The 17106-nt window shown below is 42.4% G+C and overlaps 1 protein-coding gene across 1 annotated transcript in view; it reads right to left on the bottom strand.

Moving 5' to 3' along the window:
* TMPRSS3 (transmembrane serine protease 3) overlaps positions 1–17106 on the bottom strand; it is a 283583-nt gene that overhangs the window by 108534 nt on the left and 157943 nt on the right. Inside the window, exons 9-10 of the mRNA XM_085624035.1 lie at positions 12715–12880; positions 4639–4808 (exon numbers count right to left, since the gene is read on the bottom strand). Of these exons, the coding sequence (XP_085480161.1) occupies positions 4639–4808; positions 12715–12880 (336 nt within the window). The remainder of the gene's footprint in view (positions 1–4638; positions 4809–12714; positions 12881–17106) is intronic.

Below are 17106 nucleotides of genomic sequence, written 5' to 3'. Positions count from 1 at the left end.
TGATCTGGCCGACCATAGTGTTAGTAACCTTCTGAGAACACATTGTTGACATCCTTGTCCTTCTCATTTGTCTGGTCACTCGCAAGGGACTCAGTCCATCTGGGTTTCTGTCCATGTGCGTAGACTTGGGTCTCAGATGAACAATCAAAGAGTTTCCTGTCATGATGCTTACGGTGATAATCCTGACGGTGAGTATTCACCCAACCTTTTCTGTTCTGGCTTACTCTCTTGACACCCTACTGGTTTGCTTTTACAGCCAACTGCTTTGAGTCAACAAGAATTGGGTCCTCGCCCTGCATTTCAGCAAATGTACAGCTGGGAAAAGTTTGCATGTGGAAGATCCACTGGAGGATTGTGGAGACCTAGCAGCCCTGTGTGAAAAAAGATGAAACCTGTTTAAATTGGAAAAGGTCCTTATCTCACTTGGAGACTTTTAAACTCTTCCAAGTCTGTCTGCCGTACCCAAAGCTTTGAATGTCTGCTCTGACCCTTCCAGCAGCCTCATTACATTATGTTCTTCTTGCAGGACTGATCAAATGGATTGATGTTTGTTTTGAGGCAAACTCCCTGACCAACCGTAATCCCCGGCTCTATCCGACCATGTTCATACAAGTCGGTTTTACTTGAATTGTAGGTTCTGCTGAAGGTAAAGTGAAGTCATTGTTTTTTCTGAAACTTGAGCATTTTCTAGTGATGGTGCACCGGATTTGCGCTGCTTTTTCTGCGCATTTGTTAGGGTTATGCATCGAAAGCATTTCTAAATAGGCTTTCAAAATTGACTGGTGATTCAAAGGTTTGCATGCTGAGATGTTATACATGCAGGAACCCTACCACACCTGCAGAAGATCTACCACAGTAGTTGAAGTCATCCTAAGGGTGCAGACGGAGGTGGCCAAAGAACGCAGAAGAGTCGTAACTTGGTGAGAAATAGCATACATTGAACTGCGTCTCCCACACTTCACACTACCTTTAAACCACAATAAATCGGATGTAAGTGGGGGCCTAAAGTTTGAAACAATGCACGGAATTGCTGGAGGGTGTAAGTAGGAAGGCAAGAGTTCACATTGATAACGTTTTCTGGCTAAATAACATAGAAATAAAAAGTGCCTGGTGAAATATAACAGATTTCTTAACTTTGCACATACACGTCACACGTAACTGAGATCCAGCACATTGGCCCTCATTCAGAGTCTCATTGTAATGTTGGTTTGAGTGGAAACAGGCGTTTCCACCCAAACTAGTATTACAGAGAATGCAGTAACCGACGCAGTATTACTACACCTGATTTTCAATCATTTTTCACATGGTCAAACCAGGTGGAATTTGTCCCTGGTAAATGACCCAGAATTGAGGAATTCCCTGTGGAGATTGGATAGTAATACCGATTTTGATGGCAATTCTCCTTTTCCATAGAGAGTGTCCTGTATTCACATTGTAATTTCACATCCTGAAATCGCTGATCCCAGTTGAATTGGTAATTGCATTTGTAAGGCGATGCACCTATCCTAGTGGCTGAAACCGCTGACTTTAGATCCTGAAGACGAAGACTCAAACCCCAGTCTAGGCACCAGCGTCAGATTGGTAATGCAGGCACTCGGGCAATGCCTATGGGGCCGGTGTCCTAGTTCCAGCTGTGGGCTGCTTTTTTGAGCAGTCTGGGTGCCGATTTGGGTGATTTCTGCATTGTTCGTATACCGCCAGCGGCCCAGTGGGTGTCTGAGTGGCCTTACTGGAGGTAGATGGGCATCCATTACCTCCCATTTAGGAACGGGCAGAGGTGCCACTCCCTTTCTCTCGCTGGGCCGGCCCATTAATGTATGCATATTGAGCTGGGGCAGGGGGCCAGAGCCGAAGTGGCCTCAATCCTTTTCAGGTGTGTTTTCCCAGTGTAAACTAAACCGTGCATTTTTTATTCCCCCCCCCCCCCCCCCCACTTTTTTTGTAATAAAATTTCGCCAAAATAGTGTTTTGAGGAAAGGCAATATGCAAATGTGGACCACTTTTTTTAACGTGCCCTGGCAGATTTTTAATCCCAATCCAACCCTGCTAGGCACATGAGCTAACATCGTGTGATTCTGGGCGAATCACAATCTCCTGCTGACTAAACATTGTGAAATGCAATGTAAGTCAGGTGCGCAACTCCCTTAGGGCTGAAAGTGCTTCAGCTCCCTCCCCCCACCCCCGTCGTGTGTGTCAGCTTGGGCTGAGACAGCTTCCCGGGCCCACTCACAGCCGCACCTGAGTACTTCACAGGTCTTTAAACAAGCATTTACAATGCAATGGTCTCGGCATTGGTAAAGTTAGAGCTATTGGCATTGCTCATGACATTATTTTTGTTTTTGTTTTTAAAACATTTAAAGAAACGGCATTGTCATGAACAATGCCAATAGCTCTAACTTTAACAATGCCGAGACCGTTGCATTGTAAATGCTTGTTGTAAGTGGTAGTGAGCTGTCGTATCCTATTCCCATGCCAGCTGCATTACTGCAGCCCATTCGGACCCGCAGGATCCCGGCTCCTCCACAACCGCGCAGTGTGATGGACATCGCCATCCGTCAACGACAGCCCGGGCTCGTGCGAGCCAGACGGGGCCTGGAGCGGAAAATGGAATAAGGACAGGCTTTCAGTCGGGCCCATTAGCCGGAGAGCCAGACTGTGCCATTACTAATTATGCTAATGATGGTCGTTAGTGCTGATGATGTCACCTCGTCTTCCACAGACTCACTGAAGACTCGGTTCTGCCCCATCCCCCTTACCCCTGTCCGCGCACGGTTAAAATCGATGCTGCTAAACGGTTGCCATGGCAGCCAGCGCCATCAAGCGCCGACTGACAGGTTCTGATGACGTCACCAGGGCCCTCCCTCTCCTCTAAACTTGCTTGGAATACATAATAAGAATAAAAATAAAATCTATATGAAGCATAAGGGCTTTTAAATCGACTGCCACGCGCCATATGCGTTTTTACTATTTTTTAAAATGTGAATAAATCCAACAGGTGTAACACATATATGAATGACAAATAGATTTGTTGCACAGCATTCCATACTTTAGTTTCTAATCTCTGCAACTTCACGCGTTACCCATTTTAGTGGTATTCCGTTTGACGACTTTGAAGGATGGGTTCCTGAATACGAACTCTACTGAGCCATTAAATGTGACCCCGGCCCGCAGCCATATTTTATTCGTGCTTTGTTGGCATTAATATTTGTGCTGTAGACTGTAGTACGTGAACTGTCGTTTCATGGACCTCCGAAGGATGAAAGTTCGCGCCTGCCCCGCCCTGATCAGCGTAGCACAGAGTCTTCTGCAGTGGGTGCATGACCCCACCCAGCTAGCTCAAAGGTATTCTTGGATACAAGGAGCTCGCCAGGTTCAGTAACACTGCACAGAGGGCAGAGCGCAGGCGGTGTCTTGTGGCGCGTGCACTCTGCCGAGGTCCTCTTGTGCCTGTACAGGATAGAGGGGTGGGGGGAGGCGGGGGGTCTCAGGAGGAAAACAGAGAAGGGAACATCAAAACAAGCCGAGGGCACCGGAAGACACCACCGCCTTTCTCCGAGGCAGAGCAGAAATGCCTCGGAGAAACGCAGCGTCCTTTTCGGATTCGGGGGCGTGTTTTGCTGTTGTCTCCTCCTTGAGACTTCTCGCAAAAAACACGCCCCCCGATCCGAAAAGGACGGGGCCTAATCAGAGTGACTGACCTCTTCTCCAGTGGCTGGCCAGCATTTACGAGGCCAGCCAATGGAGAACAGGGGAGAAGAGGGGCTGGTTCAAGCCCCTCTTCTCCAAGTCATTAAATCTCCGACTTCCGGTTCTGCCTTTCGGCAGACCGGTAGTCCTCGACCTAAAAACCATTTACTTGTTAACGAGGCTTTGTTATTTATTTCACCCCTTCTTAGAGCCCCAGCATCTGACTTTTGCTGGAAGAATTAGCCCCCCCCCCGAAATTTTTAGTAGGCCCCCCCATATTTGATGTACACCATCTTGATCAACTCTACATCCCACATAAAGTGCAGAGCTCCCTTACTTCCTAGCTAGGTTTGCCCTATATAAATGCCAATGCATACATACATGCGAAATTACCACACAGCTCCCAGTGGCTACATGGACTATAGGAAAGTCAGTCAGAGGACTGGAAAGATCACAAAAGTTCTTCCTGATAATTTGCGAAGTTAGGTACAAAGTCATACATGTCTGCAACGCTTAGCTTAACAACTGTTTTGAGTTTTATAAATTTCGAAACCTGTTACCGGGGTACAGATTCGGAATACATTCATGTAGGTGAACGAAGGCATCCATGAGTCGTGTTTAAAACCCGTATAAAGGGAACATGTCAGATAAAAATAATTTTGCTCCCATATGGTTTGTATTTTTGGGGACGTGTTCCAATGACCAGAATACTATTTTGATGGGGTTCTGCTCTGAAGGATGTAAGCACAAAATGACAGCGTTTTGAAATCCATGTGATACTGGCATTAGCCAATGCCCTACAATCACCTGTCAGATGAAATGCAGTGCGTCATAACTATTCCTGCACACTGAGTGCAAGCCCTATGTCCACTCACCCTGGCTTTAAAAAAATGACAACCATCAGCTCCATGACAAAATAACAACCTGAAGTGAAAGACTGCGATTACTTGCCGTTGAATGCAAGCGGTACTGTTAACTTTATCAACGCGATGTCGTTGGTCATTGAGTTTGGCTTGTATTTGCTGTGATATATAATTTTTTCCACACGATTCCACAGGATCTGCGTCTCTGGTTGGCTCACTAGGCCGACTTGTACACTCCAGGAAGCAGCGTAGAAGAAACTGCAGAGAGAAACAAGAGACAGAACCCTGAAGCAAACTGACCAATCACAGACAGCATCATCCCAAACATCGCATCACTTTATTACTGAATTGACATGAGAGTTGCTTTGCAACATGGTGATGTGCTCTTTATAACAAGGTTGTTGCAGCTACCCTGGTCACATTTCTTTTGGTCTGCCTGCACCTATAATATTCAGAATTCTCTACATTTGTAGATAACATTATAAAACCACTCATATACTTTTTATCTGTAGAAATACATTTATTGAAGCCATCTTAACCATGTCTTGCTGTGACTGTTGGGTTGTGGCCGTCACTGTGGGGTCATCAATGATTCATAATCCTCCTTTTTTCTGAAAATGACTTTCTTAACACAGTTGTGAATAATATTCCATGAAAACAGAATGCTTGCTGGACAATTTGGTGTGGGTCAGCAAATCTTTTATGAAAAGCTCCATGAACAAAGGCAGAATGCTCTTTGAGCATCATGGCTTGGTCCTAACCTGGTTCAACTTGCACTTCAGGATGTGGATTTTACACATATCACACTGTTTCTATAAATACTATACAGGTAGCACCGAAATGCATGGATTTCACCATCATATGCTCCAACTAAACAGAGAGCGAAACTCTGGTTAGTTGATGTGATGTTTCTGTCTTTGCTTATTTCGAGCTATTTTTGCATTAAACATGTGTTACACTTCTATGCGCTATCTCCAATGTATTTATTCTTTTACAAAACCTGGGGCACTGCCTGGGAAAAGTCTTCGCTCGAGGAGCAGGGCAGGCGCTGGGCTGGACTCCACACGATGATCCCAGGTGCCAGAGGTAAGGGAGACATTTGTCTCGATGAATTGGGGGAGCACGGCATGGTGCTAGACCTGGTGTATGTTGAAATACATTTGGGTGAAGTCAAACTGTTTTTACTGTATTGTGCTTGTTTGCTTTGCATGCATTGATTGTAATCTGTGAAAGTGCACTGAAGGTGTCGCCCAGGGAGGGGATGCCAAGATAATAGACTGGGTAGTTAGGAATGGGAGGAGTCCTATAGCATATTCATTATCACAAAGGGAGAGCGAGAGAAAACAGACCTAGTTGCATCCCATACAAAAAAGGGCAACTGGGTGAAAAAGAGCAAGAGAAAGATAAAACACTTGAAGGTCTTACTAAGACATCCATCGATTTTGGAATAGACACCTCACCCACTAAATAGTGTCATGTTTCATCATTGACCTCTATCCACACCCTGGTAGGGTAATATCACCAGGACAAACTCAACCATAAAAGGAAGTTCTTATATAAAGTAATTTGCTGGATAAAGCAGGTATCCAGAGTGGTAAAATATACTAAAAAAGCCTCATGGTATACCCGAAAAGAATTTCTTTTTATCAATAGGTTACCGTGAGCATGATTACTAAGAGTCCATCCGGGTCTGGGGCCTTCGTCAGAGCTGTGCATGTATCCCTTCCTACCTACACATGCACTCCATGTACCTTTATGAGATGTAAGGCTCTCAACTGAAAAGGGACCTTCTAATTCATAGGCACCTACACAAAATGAAAAGGAAAAAATAAAAAGGTGAATTTAAGCATTTAATTAGAAGAGTTTTTTTGGGGTGGTCACAGACTTGTAGTTCATGGAAGGACACCTAGGGGCCGATAATGATGATGGTGGAACTGCCACCGACAGCCCGTCGGTGGCAGTCCCACCGCCATCGGAACCATCTTATCCGCCCGCCATATTTCAATGGCAGATGGATGGTTGGTAGTCAGCAAGACCGACAGCCAAGCATCCGACAGGCTCCTTGAGCCTGCCGGTGCAGCAGATGGGGTTGTATTCCATACCATGGTGGCGGTGCCTACCAGGCACCACTTTAGGGATTACAATGTCCATTTCTGCCCGCCTTTTCATGGCGGTTATTCCACCATGAAAAGGCAGGCAGAAAGGGACTTTGGAGACCTGTAGCGGGCCCCCCTTCCCACCTGGCCCTCCGCTATGGGCATACATAAATGGGCCTACATATCACTGCACCATGTGGCAGGCACTGCATGGTGCCTGCCACATATGCAGGGGTATGTCAGGTGTCCCTATTTTGGATTGCGGCAGGTGCTGCAGCCAGTAGCACCTGCAGCAATGCAAAGTATAGGCATTGCGACCGCCGTGGTGGTGGTTGTATCATAATGCCTATGTCGGGACTGCCATATAAGAAAAAAGGTACCCCCTGTTTGCTTTTAGGTCCAAGAGGGGGGGGAAACAACAACTAGTATGAAAAAACCTCAATCTGACCTATCTGATTTCAACATTGGCAAAAGCTCAAACCTGAGACATTACCCAACAAACAGTCTTGTCACATGTAGTTTCTATATCAATTATTTTTTTATTTTATATCAAACAAATATATTTTTTTCATTTTTGTATATATATATTCTCGTCCTTTCGTGCTCATAAGATCATAGAACAATACAAATGTTTACACATTCATCTAGTTTTAGTCAGTGTACACATAAAAGAACCAAATCTCAAAGTTGTGACTCACCCCACAGACTAACCATTATACCTGCATTCTCACCTGTCATCCTATTCAATCATACTAGCACACATACTACTAACACAGAACATGACAATAAAATGACAATAAAATACAAAACATGTATGGGATCCTACAAACTATTGAATTCAGACAGAGACATTCGAATTATTATTCTCGAACGATTCTCCTCTTGCCTGTGTCTTTGGTAGGATTCCCAGGTGTCTGAAAATGGTCTACGCACGTTTCGGTGAGAGATTATTCATATCACCTTCATCAGGACCAGTTACAGATTGTTTATATCTATGAGAGTGGACTGGGGGTTATCTGTATGGTTCTATTAGCCATGAAGATGTCTCTAGCTGGGGTATATCTTCTATACCATCAAGTGAGAGCCAGCAAGTAGTTCTGCCTTCATTGACCGATTTATTTCCAGGCAGTTGGATCTTATCGGGAGGAATTTAGGCCTCACTCATAGCAGGATCGATATATGTTTTAGATAGCATCCAAATAGTGGGATTCATCTGCATTTTTATATTGTCTATCTCAATGTTCCGTCAAGATGGTCGCAACACTGTGGACTAACTTGGATTCATTTTTGGCCCCCTAGGCCGAGGTGGCCATTTTCTCTTGGTAATCCTTGTTGTTTCCAGAGAGTTTGATTTGGCTATCTTGTTCTGGTCGTGCATACGTCCAGCCGCGTGGTCCCGTCGATCTGTCGGGACTGCCGACAGCCTGTCGGGCAGTCCAGTTTCCGACAGGCCTGCCATCCTAATCAGCCCCCTAGTGCACTATTATTTAACTATTGGTATTCAGGTTTAAAGCTAAACAAAGAAGGCAGCATTACCAACCCAGTCCTTAGTCGTGCAAGCAGTCATTTCTTTCTGATCATGAAGGATAAAGTTTAAACATGAATGAAAAAAATGACTCTAGTTATAGAATTGATAAATAAATTCAATGATTGTAACATTATAAAGGGTGCTCTTATGCCGTGAAGTCCAACATGCAAAATTTGTCAAACACGTGCCGTAAGTGGAAAGGGTAGGCCAAGACATGGGTCCCATGCTGACTATGCCACTGGATTCAAGCTAGCCTGGCAGTTCGGGCTGGATTTTTCCCAGGAGGAGCAAGGTTAAGACTGATTTGCATATGGCTGGGTCCAAACAGGGGTGCCATGATGAGCAAAAAAACTATGGATTTAACCCAGATTGGTGACTGGGGGTGAACGTTTGACAATGTTCAGCATTCCATCCTTCATTGTTTTGTATTGTTAAGGTAAACACCATAAGATGTATTTGCTATTTGATGATTCACATTTTCATTCTATGGTCAAAATCCAAAACATCCTGAGCTTCAGGACTTGAGGACAGAAATTGGTTGAAAAGTACAAAATCAGTAAAAGTTGTACAAATCCAATTGGTCGCACACTGCTCGTCCTACCAGCGTGTTACCCCAAAGCATTATGGTCCATGAAGTCAGCATCAGCGAGTGCGCCTCTGCCAGAGTGTTAAGCAAAATTAAAGTAAAAGTTGTATGTTGATTGCAGTATTCACCATTTTGGTTCCTGGGTGAGTTTCATTAAGTAAGAAAGCCATAAATTAAATATTCTAAATTGTAGTATATATTATTTATAGATCTCTTCACAATATCTATGTGGGTAATGATGTAAAAATTGGGAAATACATGTCGCTGTAGAAGTGTAGAGGATTAGCTCCTTATATTGAGAAAGATTTGCAGAAGAAAAGTTTGGCAGAGTCTGTTATTGATATGTGTAGGTTTATGATGAGAATGAGTGTGCAGGATCTTGGCAAGGAATGCAACAGTCGTATTTGCAATCATCTCTGTTCCTTCTCTCTCTCTTTGTTTCATGTCTAGCTACATCCTTTACATTTAACCCTTGTATCTGGCAAACCCTCAGATTTAGTCAAGCGTGCTAAGAGTTTTAAGTCATATTTTGCAGTGTATAGGTACTAGAAAGAGGCATTGAGAATTCATTAGATTAAGATACTGGTCATTATTCTGGTAACACAGCCCTGTTTCTGCTTCAGTCTGTAAGCGGCTTTATTAAATACATTAGTTTAAGAAAATCTGTGTGAATGAACCATTGATCCTAACATACAGGTGATTTTGTGTTACTCTATTAAGCATGTGATAATTTTGTTCACTTGAAATGTGGTGATCATTTAAGGCTCTTCAAGAAGATGACATTGCTCTTTTTATTGGGCTTGTATGTACTATATTCAGTGAAGCTATCTGGGGATCCTTGTCCCAGAAATGTCCATGTACTCCCGTGCTGTCTGACAACCATTCATTCAAATTATTCCTTCATTAGTGTTTGCTCATTCCTTTGTATATGTTTTTCAAATCTCACTGAGCAAATCTTCTTCTTAATGTTTTAGACATGATAAATGTAAACTCAGTTTTCCATAAAGATTTCTGCAATCTCAATTTTAATAAAGATTCATAATTCAATACAGCCATTTTTACAGTCAGTCAAAATGATCATATCTCCTAATGCATTTCACGCTACATACTGCTTCTTCAGAGGAATTATTCTTCTGAAAAACAGTTTAAAGACCCAGTATTTGAACACAACCACACTACATTGGTGGTTCAATTTTACAATGTCAGTTCACTAATAGCGCAATACTATTGAATCTATTAAATTGTCTTAATAGTCAGTGATGCTGTCCTTTCTTTCACATAGTGACAATGTGAGACTTACTCGGTTGTGATAATAGTCAGAGACCCATCCTAACATCTATGCCAACAAAATTAATAAATTGGTGACCAGCAAATACTAATGTCAATGATTACACCCTCAAGAAATTAACAGATGTAGGTTAGGAAAATTGAAGACAGAATATCAGAGGATCACAATATTGTGGCCAGAATATCATGCGACAAAATATAAAAATGTAAGTTTGGATAGATATTCTTTACCTAACTCCAGATGTTTTGTTTACCTCTTCAATGTCTTGTCCCTCGATATTCTGGTTACGATATTCTGACCCTTTGATATTCTCCCTTCCAAAATCAAATTAACATGCTGAATCTTTTATGCATGTTGCTCATACAGTGACGTCAAGACAGAAACCAGTGAGTCTATAGTCAAAAATCTCTCCGTACAGATTGCTATACCCTTATTCATATCAACGTACAGGTTTCTGTCTTGAAGGTGCAAGCGTCACAGTGAGCAAAAAACAATAGGTTGGAATGTTACCCAGAGAGATTGCTATAGTTTAGACAATTTGCAAACATTTCTCCCATCGCCTTTTGTGTGTTTGATGTAATGTCCTAAGTAGCAAAATGTTTGCCCAGACTTGGTTACCTTGATCACTGAACTCATAGTATTCAAGCTATTCCTCTCTGATGAGGCCTATCAAGGCGGAAACTGGTCTGAGGTCGATTGAGGTCCTTCTAGAGTGGGCATGACCTGCGAGTTCAGGATGGAATGTTCCCAGGAGTAGGTGGTCAGCACTGATCTGCATAAAGGTGCACCTTTTTCTAGGGTGGCAAAATGGGCAAAAAACAATAGGGTAGAATGATAACCAGTGTGATTGCGTAGTTCAGACTACCTGCAAGCATTCTTGCCATAACCTTTTGGGTGTTTAATGTAATGAATTAAGCATCTGTATTAACAACCTCCCAAGGACAGGATATGTGATCTATGTGAAAATGGACTAAAAGACCTCAATCACATACTTTTTATATGTCACGCACTGCACTTTGTGTCATTTATCTCTCAAACCTCTTTTTATGAGATCTAATGTTGGTTCTGTTGAAATTGCTTGCCATCTTTTACTATTTCTGGAAAATTAAATGGCATGTTCTAAGAATGTATAATTTTCAAACTTTTTTTGATTGGTAATAAAATGACTTTACTTGTTTATATATGTTTGTGGACCTCTTTAGAAAGCCAAATATTTATAATGAGAAATCGTATTAGAATTGAGATTGAAAGGAGGACTGAGTTTAAATTTATCACATCATAAATAGAGCTGTAAGAAGATTTTTTCTTTTAAACATATCTTTGTATTAACCGCTTCAACAAACAAATGCACACACATTATTAGCACCCCTTAAAACTAGTAAGTAGATTTATTATGTGAAATTTGAAGAACATTTTGAAACGGTAAGAAAAAGGTGATTACTTGTTTGTATATGTTTATGGACCTCTGTGGACATCCAAGTCATTAAAATGATAAATCTGAGATGGAAAACATGCAAGGAGGACTGAGTTTAAATTTTTCATATTGGAAACATAACTTTAAGAATATTTATTCAGTGAGATTTGAAGAACATATACAAAGAAATGAGCAAACACTTATGAAGGAATAATTTGAATGAGTTTTTGCCAGACAGCAGAGGAGAGCATGGCAATTCTGGGACAAAGATCCACAGAGAGCTTTAGTTATTTCATTTCATTATATCCACAGAGAGCTTCACTTATTGTAAACATTTCATTTCATTATATCCACAGAGAGCAATACTTATTGAAAACATTTCATTTCATTATATCCACAGAGAGCAATCCTTATTGAAAACATTTCAGTTCATTATATTCACAGAGAGCAATACTTATTGAAAACATTTCATTTCATTATATCCAGAGAGAGCTTCACTTATTGAAAACATTTCATTTAATTACATCCACAAAGAGCAATACTTATTGAAAACATTTCATTTCATTAAATGCACATAGAGCTACACGTGGTCTATGATCAAGAATCAAGAAATAAAAATCTGGTGAATGGAGAATAAATATCAATTAAGAAGCCATAAATAAAGGATAGAATGCTTCTGCCAGACGACAATTGATTGAACTTTTATGTACTATGTTCACTTACTTTGCCTTAAATCGTTTGGTGGGTTTTCAACAAGATGTTTTGAAATAGTTTGAGGATTTAGAATATTGATTTGATTGAAAGTATTCACATTAGTTATTGTTTCTGAAAAAAAGATGCATCCATGTCCACTGCCCCCACAAATTTTAATCAGATTCCTTTTCCACTTAACTTGATTTCTTTTATTGATGTTTATTATTAAATATTGCAACAATGTGTGTTGTAAATAGTTAGAACTGCCAAGCTCCTTCACTGCCCAAGAAGAATACTCATTATGTGAGACATTACTGTTAGGCCTTTTATAGTTAGAGATAACTGGATTTGATCCTTGAGGTTTGGTTGTTTTTGGAGATCATAATAATTTATTCTAAATAGGTCTACGCTGCCTCACAGCCATCACACTGTTTGTTGCACGCAGTAAGTTCATACACTGATGACTAATTTAGTCACTGCTGTTTCGGTGACTCGTGATGTAATCACATACATTTAGTCTACACCTGAATGTACAACGTAATTAATGGAGAGCACTTACTCATAGACACAGTGAGCAGCTGTTAAAATCCACTGTGATGTTATCAGTGATCCACCACACAGAAGATGACCTTGGAAGTTCAGACTGGCCTGCCAGGGCCACTGTCCCGGCGCTGACGCGTTTCCACCAACGATGCGAGACATGAACTTGGGCCTCTTGCCACATGCTGTAAAAGACAAGCTCTAATTACTTCAGTGAGGTTTTAGTATGCTAGGTCATTGTATAACAAATGCCTAATTTGATTACATTTGTACATTAGCTATTTGTGCACCTCAAATCATATATTGAATTATCCTTTGCTGCTTTAATACTCTCAGAAGTTTTTAGTCTTTGTTAGCATTCCTCACTGTTCTTGCAAAAATCTTCAACAAGTGCGCAAAATAAAAACATTCAGTAATACTTGTTGCTATTCATAATGTGGTTAGTAACACCAACTAGCCAACACCTATTTGACCTCCCTCTATGCCTTGAGAGCCAGATCTCTGTTGTGACTCTTCCCCTGTACACATCTGCCCCCCATTTACAAATACAACTACAACAACTGAATGGCAGAAAGGGCCTCTGACATCAGGGGCAGTTCATCCTTTGTAGCGCCAGGGCATTGCCCCCATGTGTGCCAGCCGTTGCATGTACAATATATATATATTTTTTGCAGTTTAAAGTTAATTTAATTATGTCCCGATCCTGACTTCTATCACCACGCCCGACACCTTTCGTACTACGGGTTGGTCCAACCATAATAATTGGCAGCCACCCTGCACATCGTAGTGAAATTTAGTGCGCATGTCAGTTTGGCCGTTTTGTTCTCCATGGGCAATCGGACATGTGCCCTTCAACTCTTCGCAATCTGTGGTGTGCTATGAGCCAAAAGATAACAGACACAGCATCCTAGTGTTTGTATGAGCACTGTGTCTGCCTGCCCCATCCAATCCTGGTGCTGCTGTCATTCTGTTCACTAATGCAAGCAACATGAAAGAAGCATCGGGATTGGTTTAGTTGGCAGGACCACAGCATGCATATAAAGACGGACAGGGAGCGGCCGGTGGGGAATGGAGCCTTCAACCATCCTCTAAGGAAAACGGGCTGCATTTTTAAAAAACTGCTTTATTTAAAAGCAGTCCCAGACATGGGGGTCTGCTGAGCCCAGCCATTGCCAATGGGGTCGCAAATTGCGAGTCCCCCATTAATATTCATGAGGCTTTCAATCAGTGTCTTTGACACTGTTGTACATTGTAAATTGCGACTCGCAATCGAGAGCAAATTGTGTGTCGCAATTTACACTTGTTACATCTGGCCCCATGTCTTTAGAGAGGTTGACAGTGGAGCCAAGGAAACAGCTAGGTCCTGCAAGGTGTATCAGCTTTTCAATGTCTGTATATAAAATGCAAATACACCGGCAGGCATCAAAGGCCGGAGTGGGAGGCCCTAGTGCTTCCGTCACTGGACTCCCAGAACGGGGCCCTGCTGTAGGTTTCCCTTTTACACACTGCCTCCACTTCTCACCCAGTGCTAGTTTTAGGGCACAGCTGGAGCCAAGCTGGGAAGGGTGGGGACGGCTGCAGTTTGAAATATCAATGGGTTAAAGTCATCTGTTGCAGAGCTCCTTATGTTTCCACTTCCCAGCAAATCAGTGTATAATAAAAATGTCAATATAAGGCTGGTGAATAAGGTACCTGCAGGAGAGAACAGAGTCTCCTGCAAAGCCACACCATGTAACATGGTTAGGATGTGGTGCAAAGGCCAGAGCTGCAGACTATGGAAGTGGGTAACCAGGTTCGAGTCTCGGTATCAGCTCAAAATCCTATGATTCTGGGCAAATCATTTAATGTCCCAGTGCTTGCTAAGTGTTCCAATTCCTGTGGTTTGAGCTTGTACAATATAAAACTGCCCAAAAATATTTTAGGTCACCAAACTGTATTTTACGTGGACCACTCTGTGGGTTACTGCTTTTGTCGCATAGAGCCTTTTATTACCTGCAGTTCATAAGTTATAGTCCTAGTACGGCATAGCGAGCTATGAGCTATCATCAAACAGCTGCATGCAAACGGCAAAGCACAGGTTTAGAACCTTATAGTTTTTTTCCACAACCTTTCATTAGTCTAGGATTGCTACAAAAAACAATAAAAAAATACATTCTTATTAGTAAAGATAACCCCAATCACTGTTATGTTTTAAAACCCAATCACGGCGTTATGTTTTAAATCCCAAGTTTGTATTTCTCCAGCCTCTGCACTCTTAGTACCTCATTTATGGCTATTTTGCCATAGGGCAGTGCAGCAGGTCTTGCTGCTGCGCTGCCCTACGGCAAAAGAAAAGGGCAGAAATGCGCCATATCTATTAGATACGGCACATTCCTGTCCTTTCCCCAGAGCCGGCGCACAATGGGCTGCTGTGCGCCAATGCAGCCACCTTTGCACCATGGTGCAAGGGTGCCTGCATAGCGGGGATGATGATTTTTGTGCAGGAAGGGAAACCTAGAGGCTTTTTCCTTTTTCTGTGTGTGCTGCAGAATGCTGTCTCAGACTTGCGATTTCTCACAAATCTGGGGCACTGTCAAAAAGCCATGGATGTTGCTGGGAACGCTCAGAGCAAATCAGTGGAACGCCTCTTTCACACAGTTTTCTGCGTGAAAGGGGCACATATTTATAAGGCCATGAAAAACCACGTAACGTGGCTTTAGTTGACCTTATAAATATGCCAGTGGCACATTGCGCCAAAAGAACATTAAAAAAGTGATGTTCCGGTGGCGCAAAAGTGCCGGGAGAGCCTCATAAATGAGGCCATTTACATTTAATGCCCACCAGTATGGATGTCATGTAACTCACACATCTTAGACAGAGATGTGTTACAAGTAGGAATCACTCAGAGTGCCTATTTCTGTTCTTTGAAAGTGCTTGGCTCAGGGGTCATTTTGCAAGTAGACCAGTTCAAGGATTGAGCACATTTTTGGCTTGTTACTAATGTTTTGATCCCAGCTAGATCCTAGCGCCTGGATACCTTTGTGGATGATTAGCCACGCTCAACAGATCAGTGATTGATTAATGTTTTCTTCACACTTGTGCTTTAAAATGCTATATTTGGATCCCTCTTTTTTAACAATATGCAATAAATTTGAGGTATAAAATCCACCATGTGAATCCATTTTTAAAAAATCATTCTTGCGGGAGGAAAACCCCCTGCATCCTCTTTTTGCACTTCAGCCTCGCTCACTTTGCTTTGCGCTCATTATACCCGGGTATAGCATTTCTGCCCCACCACTTTCAAAATTCAACCACTGCCACTGTCTGACATGCCAATTTTGAATGCAAGGCGACTGCAACAATCCATTGGAATTTGGAAACGCATGATTCAGATTTGATCATTGCTCCTTCTATCTTAGCACTCTCATCTAGTGTATTGGTCTCTGTGACAATACCTTACTTGATTAAAGTCTAACCACTCTTATGATGCTCCTTATTCATTGGAAATATATTTATATTTTGCCTCCGCAAACTTCCTTGTTATGTGCTACCATACTCCTAACTCTACTGCCTTTTGACTCATCAAGGTGCCCCGCTGTAGGAGTTAATGGCAAGTAGGTATATCCTTTTCAATACTTTGCCATATTCTTGAAATAACCTCTCAGTTCATTTTTGTTTGAGTTTTTTCTTCACGAACATGCAAAGAAAACCTATGAGTGAATGTTTCACCACAGCCTTCCCAAAATCTTCTGATTAGCTGCTATGCAATTCCACTGCAATTCTTTGTGTAGCTCAATAGTATGTGCCACACATATAGACCTCCTGCCCTGGCAGTTGCACAACTGCATAAGACATGGAGGATAGGCTGCAACAGTCCAAATCAGGCTAACAAAAACAGTTGTCTGGACTAATTTCAGCCAACCACAGGTGAACCCTCCTTGAAGCAGTACCATGCTTATGCAATGGCACCAAGAACAATGGGTTTTGCCACATGCCGCACCCGCCACAAAACATCAAATCTGTGCAACATTTGTAGCACAACCACACAGAATATCAACACAGGAGGTGGGCTTCAATGTCCCTCGAGGTCCGAGCTGCCCTCCTACCAAGTTGGAGGACAGAATCCCTTGTGGGGGCTGCAATACTTGAAACCGTGTGCACCGCGTCCTTTTTGTATGTGCATATGCTTGTTGGCGTTTCCTGAGCAAGTGCATTGAGCTCCTAGTAGCCCCAACCTCGGGCACCATTTCCTACAAAGAACTGCAGCCTCCTCGCACCAAGTGCTATGTGGGTCTCTGTGTGATGAAATCACTTGAGGTCCTCTTGCGACTCCTGTGCCTCTGGTCTGTGAGTCCCCTTTAGGGTCAACATTGCTTTTCTTGGGCTTTCCTAATTGCTCCAGGCCTGCCCTGACTCCCCTGGCTTTGGTGAG

The sequence above is a fragment of the Triturus cristatus genome, chromosome 8, assembly GCF_964204655.1.
Source record: "Triturus cristatus chromosome 8, aTriCri1.1, whole genome shotgun sequence".
NCBI lineage: Eukaryota > Metazoa > Chordata > Amphibia > Caudata > Salamandridae > Triturus > Triturus cristatus.
Note: the sequence above shows the minus strand (reverse complement) of the source record. Positions and strands in the feature narration are given on the sequence as shown.